Source organism: Oryzias melastigma, linkage group LG9 (genome assembly GCF_002922805.2).
Source record: "Oryzias melastigma strain HK-1 linkage group LG9, ASM292280v2, whole genome shotgun sequence".
Taxonomy (NCBI): Eukaryota; Metazoa; Chordata; class Actinopteri; order Beloniformes; family Adrianichthyidae; genus Oryzias; species Oryzias melastigma.
This window is the reverse complement of record NC_050520.1, coordinates 28,711,448-28,730,738: the sequence shown is the minus strand read 5'-3', so window position 1 is coordinate 28,730,738 and position 19,291 is coordinate 28,711,448. Positions and strand designations below refer to the sequence as shown.

The window sequence follows — 19,291 nt, the reverse complement described above, 5'->3', positions numbered from 1 at the left end:
TGAGTTTACCCATTCTATGAAACTTGGTCCATGTTTTCTGCCCTGTAGCTCATCTTTGTTCCACTAGGGGCAGTAGAAGGGCTTTTCCTGCTCATTTCAAAATGGCTGCTTCCATGAAATCTCAAAAACACTTTTGGCGGGAAAAAGTTTAGCTAATGTTTAAAAAATCTATGGTGAGAATAACTCATCTTTTGTTAGTCATTTTTTAATAACTACATGCTGTATTGAAATAATTTATTTGCTATATTGTTATATTATATGTTGTTATATTATATTTGTTGATAATTATTTTTTTATAATGCAGTTACACCATGTTAAATGTGTGGATCAAATTTGTGACAGTAAGGTGTAAGTATTGTCAGTAACAATAAGGTGATTTTTTTTTAACAATCACATCCGTTTTTTTTATATTTTAAACTAACAAACATTGTTGTAAACAAAAACTATAACATAGCTAATTAAAAAATTATATTCCCCAAAACTTTGTTTGGATTTAATTAAAGGGCTAAAAAAATGTAATTTTCTGTCAATTCTTTGATGTGGTTGGACTTTACAGGGTAAAATGTTCCAAAACTGGAGGAGACCTCGGTTGTGTCTGATTTCCTTCACTACTCAAAGTACGTTCAGCATTTAGTAGAGATGTACAAATCTACCGCTAAGTCCAAACTCTAGCCCTACGCCTATTTGGTTCAGGACCACCCTATCCCCTGGATTTTAAAACCGATTCCAACGCCACATTGAATTGCTCATGTTTTTTTTTCTTTTTTCGCCAAGTAAAATGCCACCAATTTTCAAAAGTAAAAACCTAAAGTGTAAAAACATTTAGAGAAGACTATTCATGAATCCACTGTGTTCTCATGATGAAAACTTGGATTGTTTATAAAAAAATACATTAAAATACAAATTTTCACACGAGAAATCCCTCAAATGCAATGCATTGTGGTCTATTTTTGCCAATCTAGTGAGCATCGATACATACTGGTTTTTCAGAGACTTTTGGGAAATTTCCAGGGCCTTTAATTGTTGGAATTGAAGAGAACGTCCAAATTCCCACCCTTATCCCTATATATTAAGTGTATATACTGCAGGATTATCTAGTGCCCTGGACTTTAAAAGCAATTTGGACATCATGTTCACTGTTTTTTTTTTTTAAACGGCAAGTATTACGTCATCAATTTTCAGAAAGTGAAAATCGAATCAATGCGAGAATTTTACTAAGTCAATTTTGGACTCCACTAGGAAAACGTTGATGATTTATAAAAAAAAAAAAATACATTTCAACTTTTCTATTTAGTTTTTTTAGTAGTTAGGGAGAAGTGAGAAAATTCAGACAGTCTTTGGCTGTCAGACAGTCACCACCTAACTCGGGAACCCCCTGCTCTAGTCATCTGATTAACCCAATCGAGTGTTTTAATTGTCAAATTAAGACGTTTTTATTTAGGAGAGCTTTTAGTCTACATTTTTATCTTTTATTTATGATTTAATAAAATGTTAGAGCATGTTATATTGTGTTTACCTGCTATAAGCGGCTTGTATTGTGTCTTTGCTTACCTTTGTGCAGCATTTTGTTTTCTGTGAATGGTGGTGTATAAATAAAGATTTACTTCCTTCCAATCACCGTGTTATGAGTTTGTTATAGATGAACGTATATTGTCACATGCTCTTCCGCACATCTGCAACCTTCCTGACCAAATCACGAAGCGGCGACCTGAATCACAATTCCGGCCTTCCAGCAGCAGCAGCATGGCACCATCCATCAGGGCGGGCCCATTGCCACACTGTCTATAATCATTTTAGCTAAACCCTCACCCCGTGACATGAATGGTGTTTTCCTGCACACATTGGCACCAATTCTGTGAAAACTACACGGACTAATGGAGCTGATGATGAACTGTGTGTGCGTCCAACAAAACTGATTCCTTTGACTTTCGCTGCGCTGATGATCCGAATATTCATCCTCATTAGGCTTCAAATTAAACAATCCTTTAAGGGAGAGATCTGTATTTTAGCACGGGGCCACATCTGTCCCGCGTGTTTACCTCTGCAGCGCCTGACAAAGAGGGCTTTTAGGGACTCCTCGGAGCCCCGGGGGGATCCCTGTTCTTGTGTGGCATCGAGCTGCCCATAAATAAAACCCCCCCTACGCTATTAATAAATGCTTTGCCATGTTATCTTGCTGTGAGCAGTGAGAAAGTGTCTGAATTTATTGTTGCAGATTTCAACGTCCTGCCTGCAGCTGTAAATCACGGCCCTGTAATTACTAGTGGGAATTCATTTATAAGGGTGTTTAACTTGCAGATGGCTGATAAGAATCTGGGCTGGTCATCTACAAAATGAAAAAAAAGGACTGTGGATTTCTTTTTTTTTCTTTTTTGGGTGGTATGTAGGTGTGCTCCTGTCTGTGTCGGGAGACAATGGCATTATTGAGGTGCTGGGAGTCACAGGCGCCCCGGTGCCTGGCTTTTCGAGAGCGGGGTTAGCGGAGGCACGTTTGACCGGATCAGGTGATCACCCCGTGCCTTTCAAGTGTGGCTCCTCCGCAGTAACATGAATCTGCAGGCAATAAAAGATGCTTGAATAGATGGCTGCCCGCTCTATCATCCAGCTTCAAGCCCATCAGACACTGGCTCCACACAAAACCATACAAGCCTGTGGGTGTCGAAAATGGGCTACGATAGCAGCCCCCCCCAATCGCCGGTGCCGGTCTGCGGAGGAAAAAAAAAAAAAAACACGACCTACAATTTTTTGTTTTATTTCGAATCTGATTCTGAGAGGACTTTTATTTTGAAAAATTATCGGTGTCTGATGTGTCAAAAATCCATCTGCTGCTTTCTTAAAATGACTGCGCTGACATCTAAAATGAAACCTTTAAGCTAGCAAAAATAACAAAAATAAACTTGTTTGGAAAGTTTTTTTTTCGCACAGAAGAAGAACCTTTAACTTTAAAATAAAAGAACGTTGTTTTTAACTCTTTAACACCTGAGGCGTCCCCGGTGTCGCTTAACACAAAATGTTTAACATTCTGTAACTTTTCAACCGTTAACACGATTAATGTTGTTTCAGTAGATTCTGAAGGAGAAAAGTGGCGCGATTTCAGTAAATCAAATAACATAAACACTGGAGCTCCGGTGTTAAAGGGTTAACAGACAAAATCCAGGAGTCGTAAGCTACACTCACATCGGGCACGTGACACGTGTTGTTGAACGAGCTAAATGCACATACTTGAACATGCATTTAACCCCTGGTGTTCACACTGAACAAGCAGGGAGGGGCTTCTCTTTCTGTTTCTACTGTTTACTTGCTTTCACATCTTTGTTTGGTGCAAAATGTTAAAGCAATGCAAATCATTGTCTGGGCTTTGTCTTTCACAGCTCCAAGGGCGGAGCTAGATCATTTTATATTGGGGGCGGGGACTTTGGAAGGGTGGCACATGAGCATAGCAGAGTGGAAGACCATTACAAATGAAAGGGTCAAAAACACATTTCTACCTGTTAAGAAGCCTGCGTTGATGATATCTAATTTTTTTTTTTTAACAGTGATACTAATATTGACTCAAAAATAAGAGGGGGTAAAGCTTTTTGCTTGGGGGCACCTGCCCCTCCTTACCCTCTGTAGCTCTGCCCTTGTACAGCTCTATTCCGATACATAAAAGACTGTGGCTATGTCCAAATTCCTTCCCTACTCACTGTATAGTGCGTTTGTCATTTTGTAGTGCTGTTCAAATCTACAATTCCAAATTCGAGTACACTAGAAATTTCCCAGAAGTCTTTGCAAAAAACTATCATGCATCTATGTTCACTAGATTAGCGGATATAGACCACAATGCATTGCGGTCAAACAATTTTTGAGAAAAAAATGTTTAAATGCAATTTTTTATTATACCATCCACATTTTATCAGCAGAACACAGTGGATTCACAAATAGACATCATGAAATATTTGCATTGCTTCGATTTTTGTTTTGTGAAATCAGTGAAGTTACATCCGCCGTTCAGAAAAACGAAAGTAAAGTAGTTAGTATGGTGTCCAAATTGCTTTTAAAATCCAGGACACTATAAAGTTTTTAGTAGTTAGGCATAACGTTTAGGCATTTTGACATAGACTTGGCGTCATATAATTCTGTCCAGCCATAAACCGAATTTATTAATTTCTCCTTTATGGTCATTTTTCAAGCGGTTGGCACTTCTGTGAACTCAATACCAAATCAGAGACCCTGATTGGTCAAAGTTGGACCTGGTTTAACTTACAACCAATGTTCAAGGGCTGCGCATTTGCATTTAAAGCTCAAAACTGTCTTAAAAAGGGGTGTAGCTACGCATGAATGGAGAAGCCTGAAAACCTGCATTTACATCGATTTTTCACTGAAAGTGTTCGATTAAACGCGCGTTGCAGAAGGCGGTGTGACCGTAGCTTATCTCAAAATATGGATTCTTGTGACAGTTGTTCCCACACACCATAATTATAATAACCATAACATTCAGCTCCTGAGTGTTACTAATGTTACGAGGATGCTACTAATAAAGCTGCTCAAACCGTGGATTCACTTAGAAAATATTAGCTTTAGTGACCTGTTATTTATAATGTATTTATCCGTTGAGCCTTAAGTATTGGATGAGGCTGAAGTTGGTGTCCAGTTTTTTAGCTTCTTCTTGGACAGTTATGGGAAACATCACATTTTAACGGTTCCAAATAGAGATCTAGAGTTCAAATACAATTTAAAGCTGCTGCAGATATTTTACAAAAGGTGAAGATAAACATTACCCTCAAAGTGACAGGAAACGGACAGCTAGAAAAATAAAAATTTGGCGTCCACTTCAGTCTTATCTCACGTTAAACTGGTTCATAGCCTGATAAAGGTGCAATTTTATTCAAGTGTGACTGTCAGAACTGAAAACGGTCATTAAAGAAATTCTTCCTTCAGCGTTGTTAGTTACTATTTGAAAGGAACAATTAAACGTATTTTCTTTGGCTCTTTTACGAGAAATGATGTATTTCCGAAAAACGCATTCTAATTATTGCCAAAACTAACTGACATTTAGTCTGTTAAGTTCCTGTCCATCACACTGGCCGATGACGTGTTTTATTAATGACACCTCTTTGACTGCAGCCTGACAGCTCCTGGCTGTAAACTTTACACATCAGGCTGCATCCAAGCAGATTCCCTGCAGATACTCCATGGCTTTCATGGCACACCGGGAAGGCAGGGATCATTTTAATGTGGAAAAATGACTCAACTTGTAGAAAACAACTGCTGCTGGGAAAAACACCTTTCCAGTAACATGCCAGGCACGGCTAAAAGCCACAATTATGTGTGAACTTTCAGTGTCAATAGAGCACTCTGGCACACGCGAGTCTGGTCATGTTCATCAAGCTGTTTTTATTTTATGCTCAGGACTGTCTAAATAAGGACTATATGTAACGCTGTTGCACAAAACTGAGCTGCTGCATAAGTTGAGGTTTCTGTTTATATTTTATAAGTCATTTATTAACCTCTTGACACCTGAACTTATTTCCTGATATAATAAAAATATCACCTTTTACTTTTGAGAAGATGGTAAATTAATTTTGAAGCTGAAGTTCATTGCATCACTAGGCAACAAGGTGTTAAAGATAGCAAAAATATTAAATATTATTAATTTATTAATATTATTTTTATTTACATGTCTTTTCTCGTAAAGCAGTTGTTTGTTTTGTGTGATGTTTCCAGATTTAAAAACATCCACATTGTTCATGTTTAGTAACCAACTGTCCTCTCCAGGTGTCTTACCTCCTCTGACTGCTGGGTGGCAAAGGCCAGCAGGCTTTTCGTCTGATCCGTCTCGATCAGGGAGCACTGACAGAACCCGACGCTGCCCGTGAAGACAGAATCCACCGGCTGGCCGCAACCTCCCCTCAGGTCCCACAAACACACCTGCATGTCCCGCCCCTGACTGATTCACAGCCACAATGAAGGAAGATCAGAGTATCCATCAAAACAGAACTGCTGCAGATTCAAAAGATGGACATTTTCACACTGACATAGTTTGACAGATTTGGTTTGATGAAGGAATGTCAAAAATATAGTTTGATGTTTGGTTTAAGACAGAAACAGTCACAACTGCTTTTTTTCCTGAACCAAGACCTGACCAGGATTAAGAAGATCCGATCCTTCTCGAACTCACATCAATGAGCACTTTTACAAAAATCTGATATGTGGGTGTAACCAGATAGACTTTAGAAATGTATGTAATGACAGAAGTTTCAAACTTCCTGCTATTTTCAAAACTTCTGTGGATCTTTTGTTGGTACTTATCAACAGTTGTATCATTCGCTTCACTAATGAGGAAACCTCTATTAAAAAATTGCGACTGCCTTGGAAACACTACATAAGGTCTAACAACCCATTTTTTCAAGACTTGTATTTTATTTACACATGCACAGAAGAAAAGCGATTAAATAAACTGGAAATGGCAAAATGTGCAAAGCAATAACTACAATTCCGAGAAAAAAAATCTGTATGAATTGATTCAATTTCTTATTACTAAGAGACTGAACTATCCAGTTCTCATGGTCACCTAAATATAAAACAGGGCATTGATTTTTAAATCTGGTGTGCATGTACATACTGGCCAAACTGTTACCAAGACAGTTTTGAACGTTTGGGTCTTTGACTCACCTGATGAGAGAGTCGGGGGACTTTAGCGTTCTGACCCATAGAACGGAACTACCCCCGTGGGCCTCGAACGTCTTCTCAGGCCTCCTGCTGTTCAGATTCCACATGTGGATCGTTCCCTTTGCAGACCTGCATAAACAGACATGCTGTCAAATGTGGGGGCATTTCCATTTAATGAACCAGGTTTACATTTAAATGTAAGGAATGACTTCTTGACGTTAAAATCTGAGACACTATTTTTCTAGAACTCTCCGTTTGGAGGGCTAAATGTAGGGGTAGGGAGAAGGGAGGAATTCAGATATTGCCACTCACTTGAAAAGGACGTAACTGTTTTATTTTCTTAACAGAATCCTGACACAAAGCAGACTGACAAGGAAAATCCCCATGGTACATGAAAGAAACCTTTTACTCCCCAGTTCTTTACTAGCAGTTTTAGGTGTAGTTAAATTAAGACAAAATGGTTTGATGAGGGGTTGTGTTTCAATGGACCAAAAACACCTTGGAAATATTTAAAAGCTGAAAAGAAAATGGAGAAATTGTCGATTTTTTCTTTAAAAAAAGAGTAAATTGGTTTTGGCATGTTGTGTTTTATTTGCAGAATGTCAGTTTTCTATTTTTCTCCAATTAATACCAATTTAGTATCAAAAGTCCCCCCTGACCTCCATCATACCTACTAGCATAGACATTCCTACATTTTTTAAACTCATCTTTACTCTAATGGGGAGCTGGATAGATTAATCTGAATCAACCAATCAATACATCCATCCATCATCCTGTCCTTCTATCATTCGTCCATCCGTCCATCCATCCAATCATCAAAACCATCCATCCGTCCATCCATCCATGTATCTTTCGATCCATCCATTCATAAAATCAAAAAAATTAAATCAATCAACCCATCTGTCCATTCATTCATCAACTACATTCATCCATCCCTTCCGTCCATCCCTCATCCCAACCGTCCAACTGTCCGTCAATCAATCAATCTATAATATCGTCCATCCATCCATCCCTCCATCCATCCATCCATCCATCCATCCCTCCATCCATCCATCCATCAATCCCTCCATCCACTCAGTCATCCGCCCTTCCATCCATCCATCCTCCATCCATCCATCCATCTTTTTAACCCTCTGAATCTCTTGTGAGGTCATAGAGTTGCTGGAGCCTACTCAACTACAGTTGGCTGAAGGTGGGGTACGCCCTAAACAGGCTGCCGGTCTGCTTCAGGGCCACACACACTCAAATACACACCTAGGAGCAATTTAGAGAAACCATAGTGACCAGTGAAAACCCACACATGCATGCACGAGGAGAACATGTGAACTCCACACAGAAAGGTCCCAACCAGGATTTGAACCGCTTCACAGCGAGAGCGCTGACTTCTGCCCCACTGTGCAGCCCAACTGAGTCTATTTAATAGAAAATGTATTGCGTATATTTTGGAAAGAGTCCATGTGAGAGCTAAGAACCCGCCCACAGATATTTTTCTAACGCTTTGACATCATTCACAAATTAGTCAGCAACAATCAGAACCCATTAAGAAACAACCTTCATTTAACGTCCAAGTAAAAACTAATAAAACTTTTGTCTCATATTGGTTAGACACGCCTACACACAACTTGTCTCGGAAAAAAAAGTAAAAACAAAAAGAGAAGCTGACAGCATTCCCATAAAACAAACCTGTCTTTATTATTATTATTATTTTCAACCGATAAAGAGCCAGAATGTGACTCACCCAGAAAACAGAAGTGGAGCGTCTGTCCCACGGCAGCAGAAGTGGAGGGTGTTGAGGGGGCCCCCGGCCCCTCTCAGGCAGTAGATGGGGGACGGAGCGGGATGAGCCATCCTCCTCTACCAGTGCAGTCGCTGCACGGAGGTTGTAAAGCTGCACGCCACAATCACTGCAGGAGGAAAATTCCCCATGAGTTCAGCGTGTTCGAAGCATGGTGCCAAAAGAGGAGTATAGCTGAAGCCGAAAGTAATAAAGCAGGCATGAAAATGCTCCCAATCAAATCTTCTTCAGAAAGTGTGCAGAAAACAAGTCGGACGGGAACGAAAATTGTCAGGGTTTTTTTTTATTTTTTTACTTGTTGCATTAAAACTGAGCAGACAGGAGTCTGAGGAGCGCTCTCTTCTTGCCCTCAGGCTGCTCAGCTCACTACAGTTGCATTAAATATTCAATCTGTATTTACACTTGTGGCCACAAAGCCTCTGGCTCCCACACACAAAGTCTTCTTCCTTTTAGTGCCACGTGATAACACCTTTCTTACTCAATACTTCATAAATCACCCGGCTGACAACTTAATTACAGCAAACAGACAGAGATTCTGGCTTGTCACTCTTCTTGTGATCAACAGCCGTTGTCCCAGAGGCAGAGCTGGCAGCTCAGGCTTTTATTCAGCTTGTAGGTGAGGAAACCAAACCGACCGCAGGTATGCGCCAAACCGAGGAAAACCGAGCAGCTACATCAAACTGCAGCACAGGATGAAAGCGCTCTGCACCCGCTAAATAAACACTACTAAATATAAGACGTAGATCGAAATAACTGCAAGTTATTATTTAAAAAAAAGAATAAGGAAATAGTTTAGCCAATTAAAAGCTTAATTTTTACAAGAAAACTCAATGAGATGCTGTTAAAAATAATAAATAATATTATAATATTAGAACTGATTTTTTTCCACAAAGAGGAAACAATTGAACTTTATTTTATAATATATATATATATATATATATATAAAAGATCAGTTGACTGATTGGCAGCAATAAAAAATGGTAAAGTCCCACTCTAATCATCTTCTGATTAAAAGCGTCCCTGGTGGTCTTTTAATTATGATTATGCCATTTTAAGCCAAAATCAAAAACCGGTGTAATATTGTAGGAGATTGGCTATAATTATTAGAAATTTGCCTCTAAGTTTTGGGCGGGACTGTTGGGCGCAGAGAAAGCCCACCCTCACTTCCCGATATCCATCGGTTTCTCACTAGCTTACAGCCCCTCACACAGGCAACTTAACATTGACGGTGCAACAAAAATGGCCAGCAAAATTGGAGCTATGCAGCTGTACAGTTTTGAGCCAGATACTAACTCAGAAAAAAAAAAAAACAAAGATGTACATGGATCCATTTGGATGCCAGCCCGTCACAAATCAGCTCTTTTTTAAAAGTTCATTTTTTCATCTGCTACTAATTCTCAATGATTTGAAAAAAGAAATATTCAGAAATGCAAATTTGAGCTTAAAAGTGCCGCAAGAACATGCTAAAAAAGATTTTCACTGGCTTGTCTCTTTAATAACACTAGTGCTATAACTTTCTGGCATCATATGAGACAGTTTGACAAAACAAAAATTCTGGTGCACTCCATCTCCTCCTTCCTGCCACTCATCCCTTCCTAATGTACCACAATTTAAAGTGACAGATTAAGCTTTTCTGACCATAAAACGTTTTTTTTTTTTTTTTTTTTTAAATATATAAATATTTTACAAAACACTTTTTTCTTCCCTCCCTTTGGCTTCTATTTTGTACTAAGTTTTTTTGGCCTACAGGCTTCAAAAATAGACCCCCCCCCCCGTCCCCTTCCCAGTGATATTCTGACCACTGTCTCTTTCCCCTCTTCTCCTCACAGCTCTGGCTCGCTGCAATCAGCAGACCCTGAAACTGGAGCCTGAGGCATTCAGAAGCAGCTCATTTCAGGAGGTTAGTGGTTTAATTGTCCATGTGAATCTGTGGAGCGGAGAGACGGAGACCTCTGACCGGCCCGCCTAATTAAGCACGCAGCACGGCAGTCTGTCAGTGCACCAGCGTCACTGCAAATCTATTGTCTTTTGAACACGTTTTCCTAAGAAAAACAAAAAAAAACTTGATGAATTCTCCACAATATAGGGCACACTTGAAAGCCTTGTTTTTTTTTCAGAGAGCAAAAATTAGCCCTTTAACCAGGAGCACCTTATACAACAGTTCGTTTGGGTTTGGCTCTAAGCAGGTTTGAGAGGTACATTTGATAACGTGGCTAAAGTAAAGCAAACTAAAGAAATGACAGGCTGTTTTTTTGTGTGTTAAGGTAGGGAGTTAGCATAACATTTGTTTTATCAGTATCAGTCGTTTTTTTTTTTTTTTACATATTCAGCATTAAGTTGTTAGTTACTGGTATAAGCTAATTCGGCTAACGCTTCTAACGCAGCTAACAAGTGTATCAATTGGTTTTTTAAAGTGTTACTAACAAGGTTATAAGTTAGTCACATTAACGTACGTTTTAGTGGTATTCACCTGTTTTTTTATGTGTTGAAAACAATGTTGGAAGTTACAGGTATTGTAAATATGCTAATGCTAAAGCAGCCAACATGTAGCCGTGTCAAACTGTGTTTTTTTAATTGATGCTAACAAGGTTGGAGGTTAGCATAGTTACAATACTGTTGGTTTTAGCGGTATTAGTCTGTTTTTTTTACATGTTTTACATAGAGTTGGGAGTTATAGGTATTATGAATGCAGCTAATGCTTCAAACAGGTATATCAGACTGCTTTTTTTTAAGTGTTACTGACAAGGTTAGAAGTTAGCATAGTCACAATAAAGTACGTTTTAGTGGTATCCACCTGTTTTTTTTTTTGTGTTGAAAAGAATGTTGGAGGTCAAAGGTATGGAAAAAATAACGTTAGTTTTACCGATATCAGTCTGTTTTTTTACTTGTTAAAAGCAAAGTTGGAAGTTATAGTTATTGTAAATACGCTAACGCTGGTAATGCTTCTAATGCAGCTAACATTTAGCTGTGTCAGACAGTGTTGGTTGGTCTAACTTGGTATAAGCAATGTTGGGAGAAAACGTAGTCACAGTAATGTTTGCTTTGGCGGTATTAGTCTGTTTTATTCCGTGCTGTAAAAAAAAGTTGGGAGTTACAGGTATTGTGGTTACGCTAATGAGGCTATGCCTTCAATGCAGCTAACAAGTAGCGGCATCAGACTGTGGGGTTTTTTGTGCTATTAACAAGGTTGGAAGTTTGCATAGTCACAACAAATTATTTTCTAGCAGCATCAGCCTTTTTTATATGTTGAAAACAAGGTTGGAAGTTACAGGCACTGTAAATATACTAACACTTCTAAAGCGGACTGTAGTTTTTTTTTTTTACTTGCCACTCACAAGGTTGGGAGTTAGCACTGTCAAAGTAGTGTCAGTGGGTTTTTGGTTGAGTTGGAAACAAGTTTGGAAAATATAGGTATTGTGGATACGCTAGCACAGCTAATGCTGCTAATGCTTCTAACACAGTTAACAGGTGTTACAAACAGTAAAAAAAATGTAAAAAGTCTGACTGACTGACTGACAGACTTATCTCTGACTTTTATTTAGCACTTTATGTGCCTTATGACATCATTTTTAAAACAGACCATTCGTGCACTTTATAATCCAGTACAGTGTTAAATAATGCTTTTTTTGTTTATGCAGAACATAAAGCAGAATCCGAAAGCAGAAATTAAAACAAACAAAGCTTTTTTTTTTGACTTTGTGTGACAAAAAGCAAAAAAAAGAAAGTCAAGCGTGTTTTGTGAGGGTCTATCAGTTAAGCTGCTTCTCCTGTGAATGGGTAAGGCTGCATTCCTGAGTCAGAGCGTTGTGCCTGTGTGTGACAGGGGGAGGATCACTCTGAAAACAGGTGGATTAAGCATCTCTTATTGTCCTCCTGCAGCGAGCCCGCATAGAGCTGTGAGTCACGGATTCAGCAGCCTGAGACTTGCTGCTTTCATTGTCTGCAGAACCAAGAGCTGCAAAAGTTTCCACAAGCCGTCACAGCCTGCTGTCTGTCAAAGCTAACGGCCAGTTGGGGAAATTACACCGAGTAGGGCTCAAAGGGCCTACTCACACTGAACACCCTATGTACTGAACGGTGCTGAAAAAATGTCACACAAGCAGATTATTCGCCATCTTTGGCTGTCTCGTAATACTCTATTATTCATACATGAGTCTTGGTCATTTGTAAGCAAAATGGACCACATGTTGCAGTTCCTCAAAAGACCACTAGAGGCTGGTAGCAAAAGGGACCATTAACTTTCAACAGATTTTTCCCTCCATATAAAACATTGTAAAATCTGGTTTAAAGGATTCTTTCCAAGTATATTATTTCCTGTTTATGAAACACTGGAGTTTCCTTTAAAAATAAGCATTTTTGCTTTTATTTATGCTTTTTAGGCACATGTCGTTTGGATTGAATGACCTATTTTTGAACTTTTCTCATACATAAGGTGGAAAAAAGTAAGAGATAAGTCCGGTGGTCAGTCAGACGTTATTAACTACTTTCACAGTAACTCTAGAACTTGTTTGTAGCACACTACATATTCACAATACCTAGAATTACCAATTCTGCTTGAAACACTTCAAAAAAACACTGATACCATGAAAATAAACTTAACTGTGACTATGGTGCCAATTTGGAACCTTGTTAGTAATATCAAACAAAGACACTCCGACACTGCTACACGTTAACCATATTAGAGTAGTAACCATAATACCCAACATGACTGAGATTTTAACTCACTGTTGTGTACAAGATCACTTCCACATTAGAAAGAAAAAACAGAATTAATCTATATGTAAGGTGCTCTTGATTATAAGATACACTGTGGTTCTTTAAAAAGAATTAAGGCTGTAAGAACTCAGGAAAATACAGTACGTCTTTTTCAACCAGTGTGTAGTGGTACATTAGTCGGCAAGACAAATGGTAAGGTGTGCTGTCGGAAATTATTCAATTTCACCAAATTGGTCTAAGAAAACATTAACTATACATTAACCCTATAGATACTTGGTGAGAACCCATCGAGAATCAATCACAGGGCTAAATATCGCAATATATCTCAATATCGATTTTTTGGCACACCCCTAGTTCAAACAGGCCCAGATTTCATACTAGGTAGTTAGAAATATGAAAAACTATAAAAGACCTGTTTTTTGTTGATACTTATTCGAGAAAATTTTGATAACGATGGCTGTGTATTGTTGTTACAATCTACAGTTCTATCTCTTTTTTTTTTTTGTTTGTTAGTGTGACTTGTGAATTTCATCAAGAATAAAATGTACTTTTGCTCATAAAAAGTTGAAAAACATTGGTCTGTGGTTTTAATGTTTCATCCCACAATTTACATCATAATCAGCATGCAAAATAAATCACAAATTTTTAGTCACAGTAATATTAGATTTTGGAAAACATTTATCGTAAAAGACAGCGTAAACTGTGATAAATGGTTACCTTACGTGTTAACACACACGCTAAACTAGGGGTGTCAAACGCAATCACACAGGGGGCCAAAATCCAAAACACACCTTAGACATTTATTGAACAAACTAAAACATTTTTTAAAATTAAACTTAACATAACTATGGATAACAAAAAACCGGAATATTATTCCAGAATAAATAAACTTAAACCTGAAATAACTTTAAATATTCTCCATAATAATATATTTAGTCAAAATTATACAAGTTAGAAATATGATAACAATGGGCCGTTAATAACAATAAAGGATCTTGAGGGCCGGATATAATTGCCATGACTTTGACACGTGTGCTAAAATAATCTCATGGCTGCTTGAAGTGTTTAATGAATTACAATAAATAGAGCCCTTTACACATTTGACCAATCGAACCCCTTCGAGTCGTTGATCAATCAGATTGACCTCTGTCATGTTAGACTCCCAGCACCTGTGTAGGCGTGAGTTATTTGGCATATAATTTAAGTTATAATGACTTTTATTTAAATAAAGATGTTTTAGTGAATTATGTATTAGTTGTTTTGTTTATTGCCATTTGTTCCTATACAAATCATATTGATGATGATCACTAATATCGCACATTGCATGTTTTCTGCATATCATACAGGCCTACATCATAAGGTACACTGTGTCATGTTTTGCAGTTATAGCATTATTGTATCATTCCCTGCTGAAGGTAATGGTGATGTGGCAAAGTTCTGGGGGCACACCAAGAATTAAGTTCCCAACAATGGAATGAGAGGGATCATGGTAACCCAAACCGAGTCAGCTGTACTCTGGCATAGAACAGTGAGCTGTGAATAGGCCCTAAAAGGCTAAAACTAAAAATCAAAGCTAAAACTTGGGAATAATGGCCACTTTCCCTCCTTCCTCTGTGGAGTGTTGCCAGTTTTCCAGGCGTCAGCAATCTTTGCCATGTCACCAACAATAGGCCTGTTGTTGTGGTTGCAAGCCGGGTCACCCACAAACCCAAACACCAACATGCAGGCAGCTCAGGAAAGGAGACACGGATACTGTAAACAAACACGAGGGGCAGGACGTCACTCAAATGTGTCAACAAAGACCCCTAAAGAGGCTGTCATTTGTCCGAATAGTACTTCTAGAAGACGCGAGGGGAGACTGGAGCTTTAGGACCCATCGTGGACACGTCACCAGTTCTCTAAAGTTTACTGCATCAGTTCTTGTAAGTTTTTATGAAGTGATTGAGCATCAGATATGAAAGTTCTCTGTGCCAGTCACTCTTATTAAAAATGACCAGTTCACTAACTGAGTCTAATGAAACTTTCATGTCATGGAGGGCTATGATAAATCTGGCTGACTGATTAATATATCGGACCTGGATTAGGAAGCCAGTGGGAAGCAGCAAGAAAGGCGGACTGAGGCTCCTGCTGGCCCAGAAACAGATAAGACAGCTCTGCGTAATCCGACTCTAAGTCCGTGGATAAAGGCAGTTTGTCTCTTCTTGGGCCGTCTGTCCACACCTAGCGGGTAATTAGGCCTAATTATGAGAGAAAGGTCCGCTTCCCCTTCATGTTATTAAATAAGAGCTGGCCTCGTCCGCCAGGCATCTCTCAACACAGGCAAGGGGCTGGCGACCTTCACATCAAACACAGCCACCGTTTGTGCCCCCTCCCATGCCTCTTCCACTAAAGCACCCACTCCCTCATTGACATGGCTGCACATATAAGGGCTTAAAGAGGGAGGGGACAGTATTCATTATGATATGGGCCTTCAGAGCTGAGGGGGGAAGTCCTGTCAGAAATTCCTGGTATCATGTGATTAGCTGTGACCCACCTGAGCTGCCCTCCCCATCCCAGTCATTCATAAATTAGAGCGATATGCTGATCACAGGGGTGTATTATAGAAGCTTTATAATGCTCCAGCTTCACAGGAGCCATTATGGAGGCATGGGATCCCAAGATCCTCAGCTCTGATATCACTTTCATCAAATATGAGATCTGAGCTGGATGATGAAAACCCAGAGGGGATTACACATGACTCGAAAGCTCCAGTCTAGATATGCCTTCCTCTGAAACACTGACAACAATAATCCATCAAATTTTCTGTTACCCAAACCCGTCCACGGTCTCTGCATCATACCTCAGCTGTTAGTCACTCTGCTCTTTAAGGCGCCCTTATCTCCCGCTTCCCTTCTTGTCACTGTCTGGGCAGCTGGGCATTTCCACCTCCGTGGTCAGTTGGTGGCTCGCTCTATCGCCATTAGTCACTGACTTTAGCCCTCCCCCAGGAGGAACTCCGGTCCCTTTGGAGAGGAAACCAACGTGCCAAATAGAAGGCGAGCTCCATTCTGAAAGTCCACTTAGAAAAACAGCGCAGGAAGTGGCGAGGAAGACACACACCCTTTATTGTGTCTTAGTGGGGGAATCTAGACTGGATAAACAGCCCAGTGTGAGATAGAGGCCGAAGTCAGACACAAGTGCACCAACACCCTCTGTCAGTCACAGATCCAATGAGCGGGAAGAGGTAGCATTGTTCGCGTGAATGGCGTGAATGCTAAGCACAGGCCATTGCAGATAAGGGCTCAATGCCTTGTGGGTGTCACTGAAGCAGGGACTGATGGAGCTCGGTGTCACAGGTTCCTGATTTAGGAGGTTCTGGCAGTGGTCAACAGGTTCCTAGAGCTTTATCTGTTTGCACTATCACCCATTTCCTCCATGAGGTCATTTACCTGGACACTACAAGACAAAGAGACACAAGAGGGCTGACAGCTCGAGTGTCATCATACATCACCACGCATTCTGGGCGTGATGGCCTTCGGACATGTGGAGATTTTTTGCTGTCAGTACAGCCAAAGACGGACAAAAGTGGGTGCTCGGTGGACCGTAATCCCAACGAGACAGAATGCAAGAAGAAATTTGGAAAGTAGGAAAAAAAAACTGGTTTAAGTTTTTCAATGAGTATGTCTACGCTGTTGGAGCTGTCAATCATTTCAGTGTGTCATGAGTCACCGCATGAGCAAAGAACAATGGGACTCCTGACAGAGAACTCGTTATTAGTACAAACTAAACAGTTTCTAGAGTTCAACTTGTACTACCTAGTCCAATGCAACAAGTTACACAACGGTGAGTTTATAGAACCTGCAGTCTTTGCATCTTTCAAAAGTCATCATCAAAGAAAACTGTTAACATCAGCTCAGACAGAATCTATTTCAAAACTAAGCTCGAGAGATAATTCATGGAAATCTTTAAATAAGCCTTTAAATTTAAAACTGAAAAAATGCAAAAGTATCTAAAATAAAAATATTTGTATTAGTGTCGTGTCTATAGCACTAATGTAGTAGTTGCAAAAGATAAGTGTATACTTGATGTTTAGACATAATTAAATTTAACTTCATAAAAGTTATTTGTCTATTTTTTTTCATTTATTATTAAAGTATTGTAAAAATATTAAATAAATCTGAGCAGAATTGAGCATTTAAAGTTCTACTCCAATCATCTTATGATTTATTTTAAAAGTATTATCAGAAGTCTTTTAATTATGATAATCCCATTTTTTTTTTTTTTTTTTTTTTTGCCAAAATCTAAAACTCTCCAATACGTATTTAAATTTTTGCAGAGCAGCAGTAGTTCATCAGAAACTCCCCTCTCAGTTGTGGGTGGACTGTTGTTATGAAGTAAGCAAGCTTTTGCTATCCCGTCATCCCTTTGTTTACACTCTCTTTACATCTTGCAGCCCCTCACAACCTCAACCTAACATTGCCAGTGCAACAAAAATGACTAGCAATATTGGAGATATCCAGCTGGACAGATTTGAGCAGCATACCCGCTCAGATGACGAAAATGAAGACGTGGATCTATAGTTGCAGGAAAAAATATGTGAACCCTTTAGAATTACTTGGTTTTATGCATATACTGGACATGCAATTCAGTACAATAAAAACAGGAAAACTTATATTCATTTTGATTTAAGCAGGAATGGTTTTCTCCATTATTGTGATTTAGATTTAAAAAAAAACACATACACATATCATGTGTCCATTTCATACAGAAATTGAGGTACTCCCAAAGGTTTCACATACTTTCTCTTGCAACTGTATTTGTCTGCAAGTGATTCCAACGGAATGGAGCCGAGCAGGGAGCTAGCAACACCTACATCACTGCTACAGGCTTTGTCCAAAAAACATTTTGCATCTGCTGATTGACAATACATATACACATAAGCAATACTCAGACATGCTGATTTAATTTTAGTTTTCTTTAAATATTTTCCATCACGAGAAAAATGCCACTAGAACATGTTAAAAATAATAAATAAAAAATTATTTTTGTTTGAGTGGATTTTTTGATTTGCTTTTATTTATTTTTTTATTTCTAGAAAAATGTCCAAAAGTGCACAAGGCACATATATCTTAAATATCCTCATCTCCACATCAATAATCTAGAATTTTAAATAGTTGTGTGTATGTTTGATATTTTTTATTAAATTGCCTGCTAGTCATTTTCCTAAATATTATCAAAATGTCCATCTTTCAACACAATATAAAAATAAACTACCTGAGCGAATGAAAGTGTATACACTTCATTAATTTAGCCCAATGGGGACATTGCTTCCTAATAATAGCTTCTGAATGACCTCTTTACTGGAGGATGGTCGAGATAGTTGACTGATGCAAAACAGGAGATGGTGTTAATAGAAATGCTGGAGCTTGTTTGATTCGATAGGGAGGTCAGCACAGATTTTAGGATGAAGAGAAAAAAAAAACAAGTCAACCTGATCTGAAAACTATGCACGTCACCAAGTTTTCATATAATATTAATGCATAAATTGACCCACAAAGGCATGGACCGACACTGTCATCATGAAGAGCAGGCTAACTTTAGCAGAGTGCTAGCAGTTCCCTGAAGCTTCTTCTATAAACGGTAAAATATACCTTATAAGTCTACAAGTAAAACTTTTAAAACGTATATGAAAAATACCACGTTAGTCAGACACCGGAGGTTTCAGGCGGCACACTAGAACCAAAACCGCTGCCGAACAGGAGCACACTGTGGAGTCGAAGGACCTTTGTTTACAGCAGCTGAGGTGTCTGCAGAGATGCCTGAACAAAAATGTATGAGCTTTCCCGCTCTCGTTTTATTGATTTGTATTTTCTATTTTTTTTCTCCACAACTGTTTTAATTCAATGACAAAGAACAAAGACGTTTTAAGCTTATGTAAAGAACTATTGTTTTTTTCTGTTTAAGCCTGAAACATAAAGATTTACTGTAAATCTGTCAAGCTCCCGCTTAAAAAAGTAAATATAAATATACTTTACACACCAAGATTATTTTTTAAACGCAATTTTCTGTTTCAGCAATTTTTTAATATCCAATGTTTTCTTAAAAAAAATAAAAAAAGAAACATTTACATAAATATATCTTTCTTGGGAT

General features: G+C 38.7%; 1 protein-coding gene across 2 annotated transcripts in view; it reads right to left on the bottom strand.

The window, feature by feature from the left end:
* Positions 1-19,281, bottom strand: part of gnb1l (guanine nucleotide binding protein (G protein), beta polypeptide 1-like) — a 34,693-nt gene extending 15,412 nt beyond the window's left edge. Inside the window, exons 1-4 of one of the 2 annotated variants that reach the window (XM_024276203.2) lie at positions 18,839-19,281; positions 8,390-8,555; positions 6,655-6,780; positions 5,767-5,929 (exon numbers count right to left, since the gene is read on the bottom strand). In XM_024276203.2, coding sequence (XP_024131971.1) covers positions 5,767-5,929; positions 6,655-6,780; positions 8,390-8,499 — 399 coding nt within the window. In that variant the 5' untranslated portion in view covers positions 8,500-8,555; positions 18,839-19,281. The remainder of the gene's footprint in view (positions 1-5,766; positions 5,930-6,654; positions 6,781-8,389; positions 8,556-18,838) is intronic. The other variant, XM_024276204.2, reaches the window with a different exon arrangement.
* Positions 19,282-19,291: the final 10 nt, after the last annotated feature.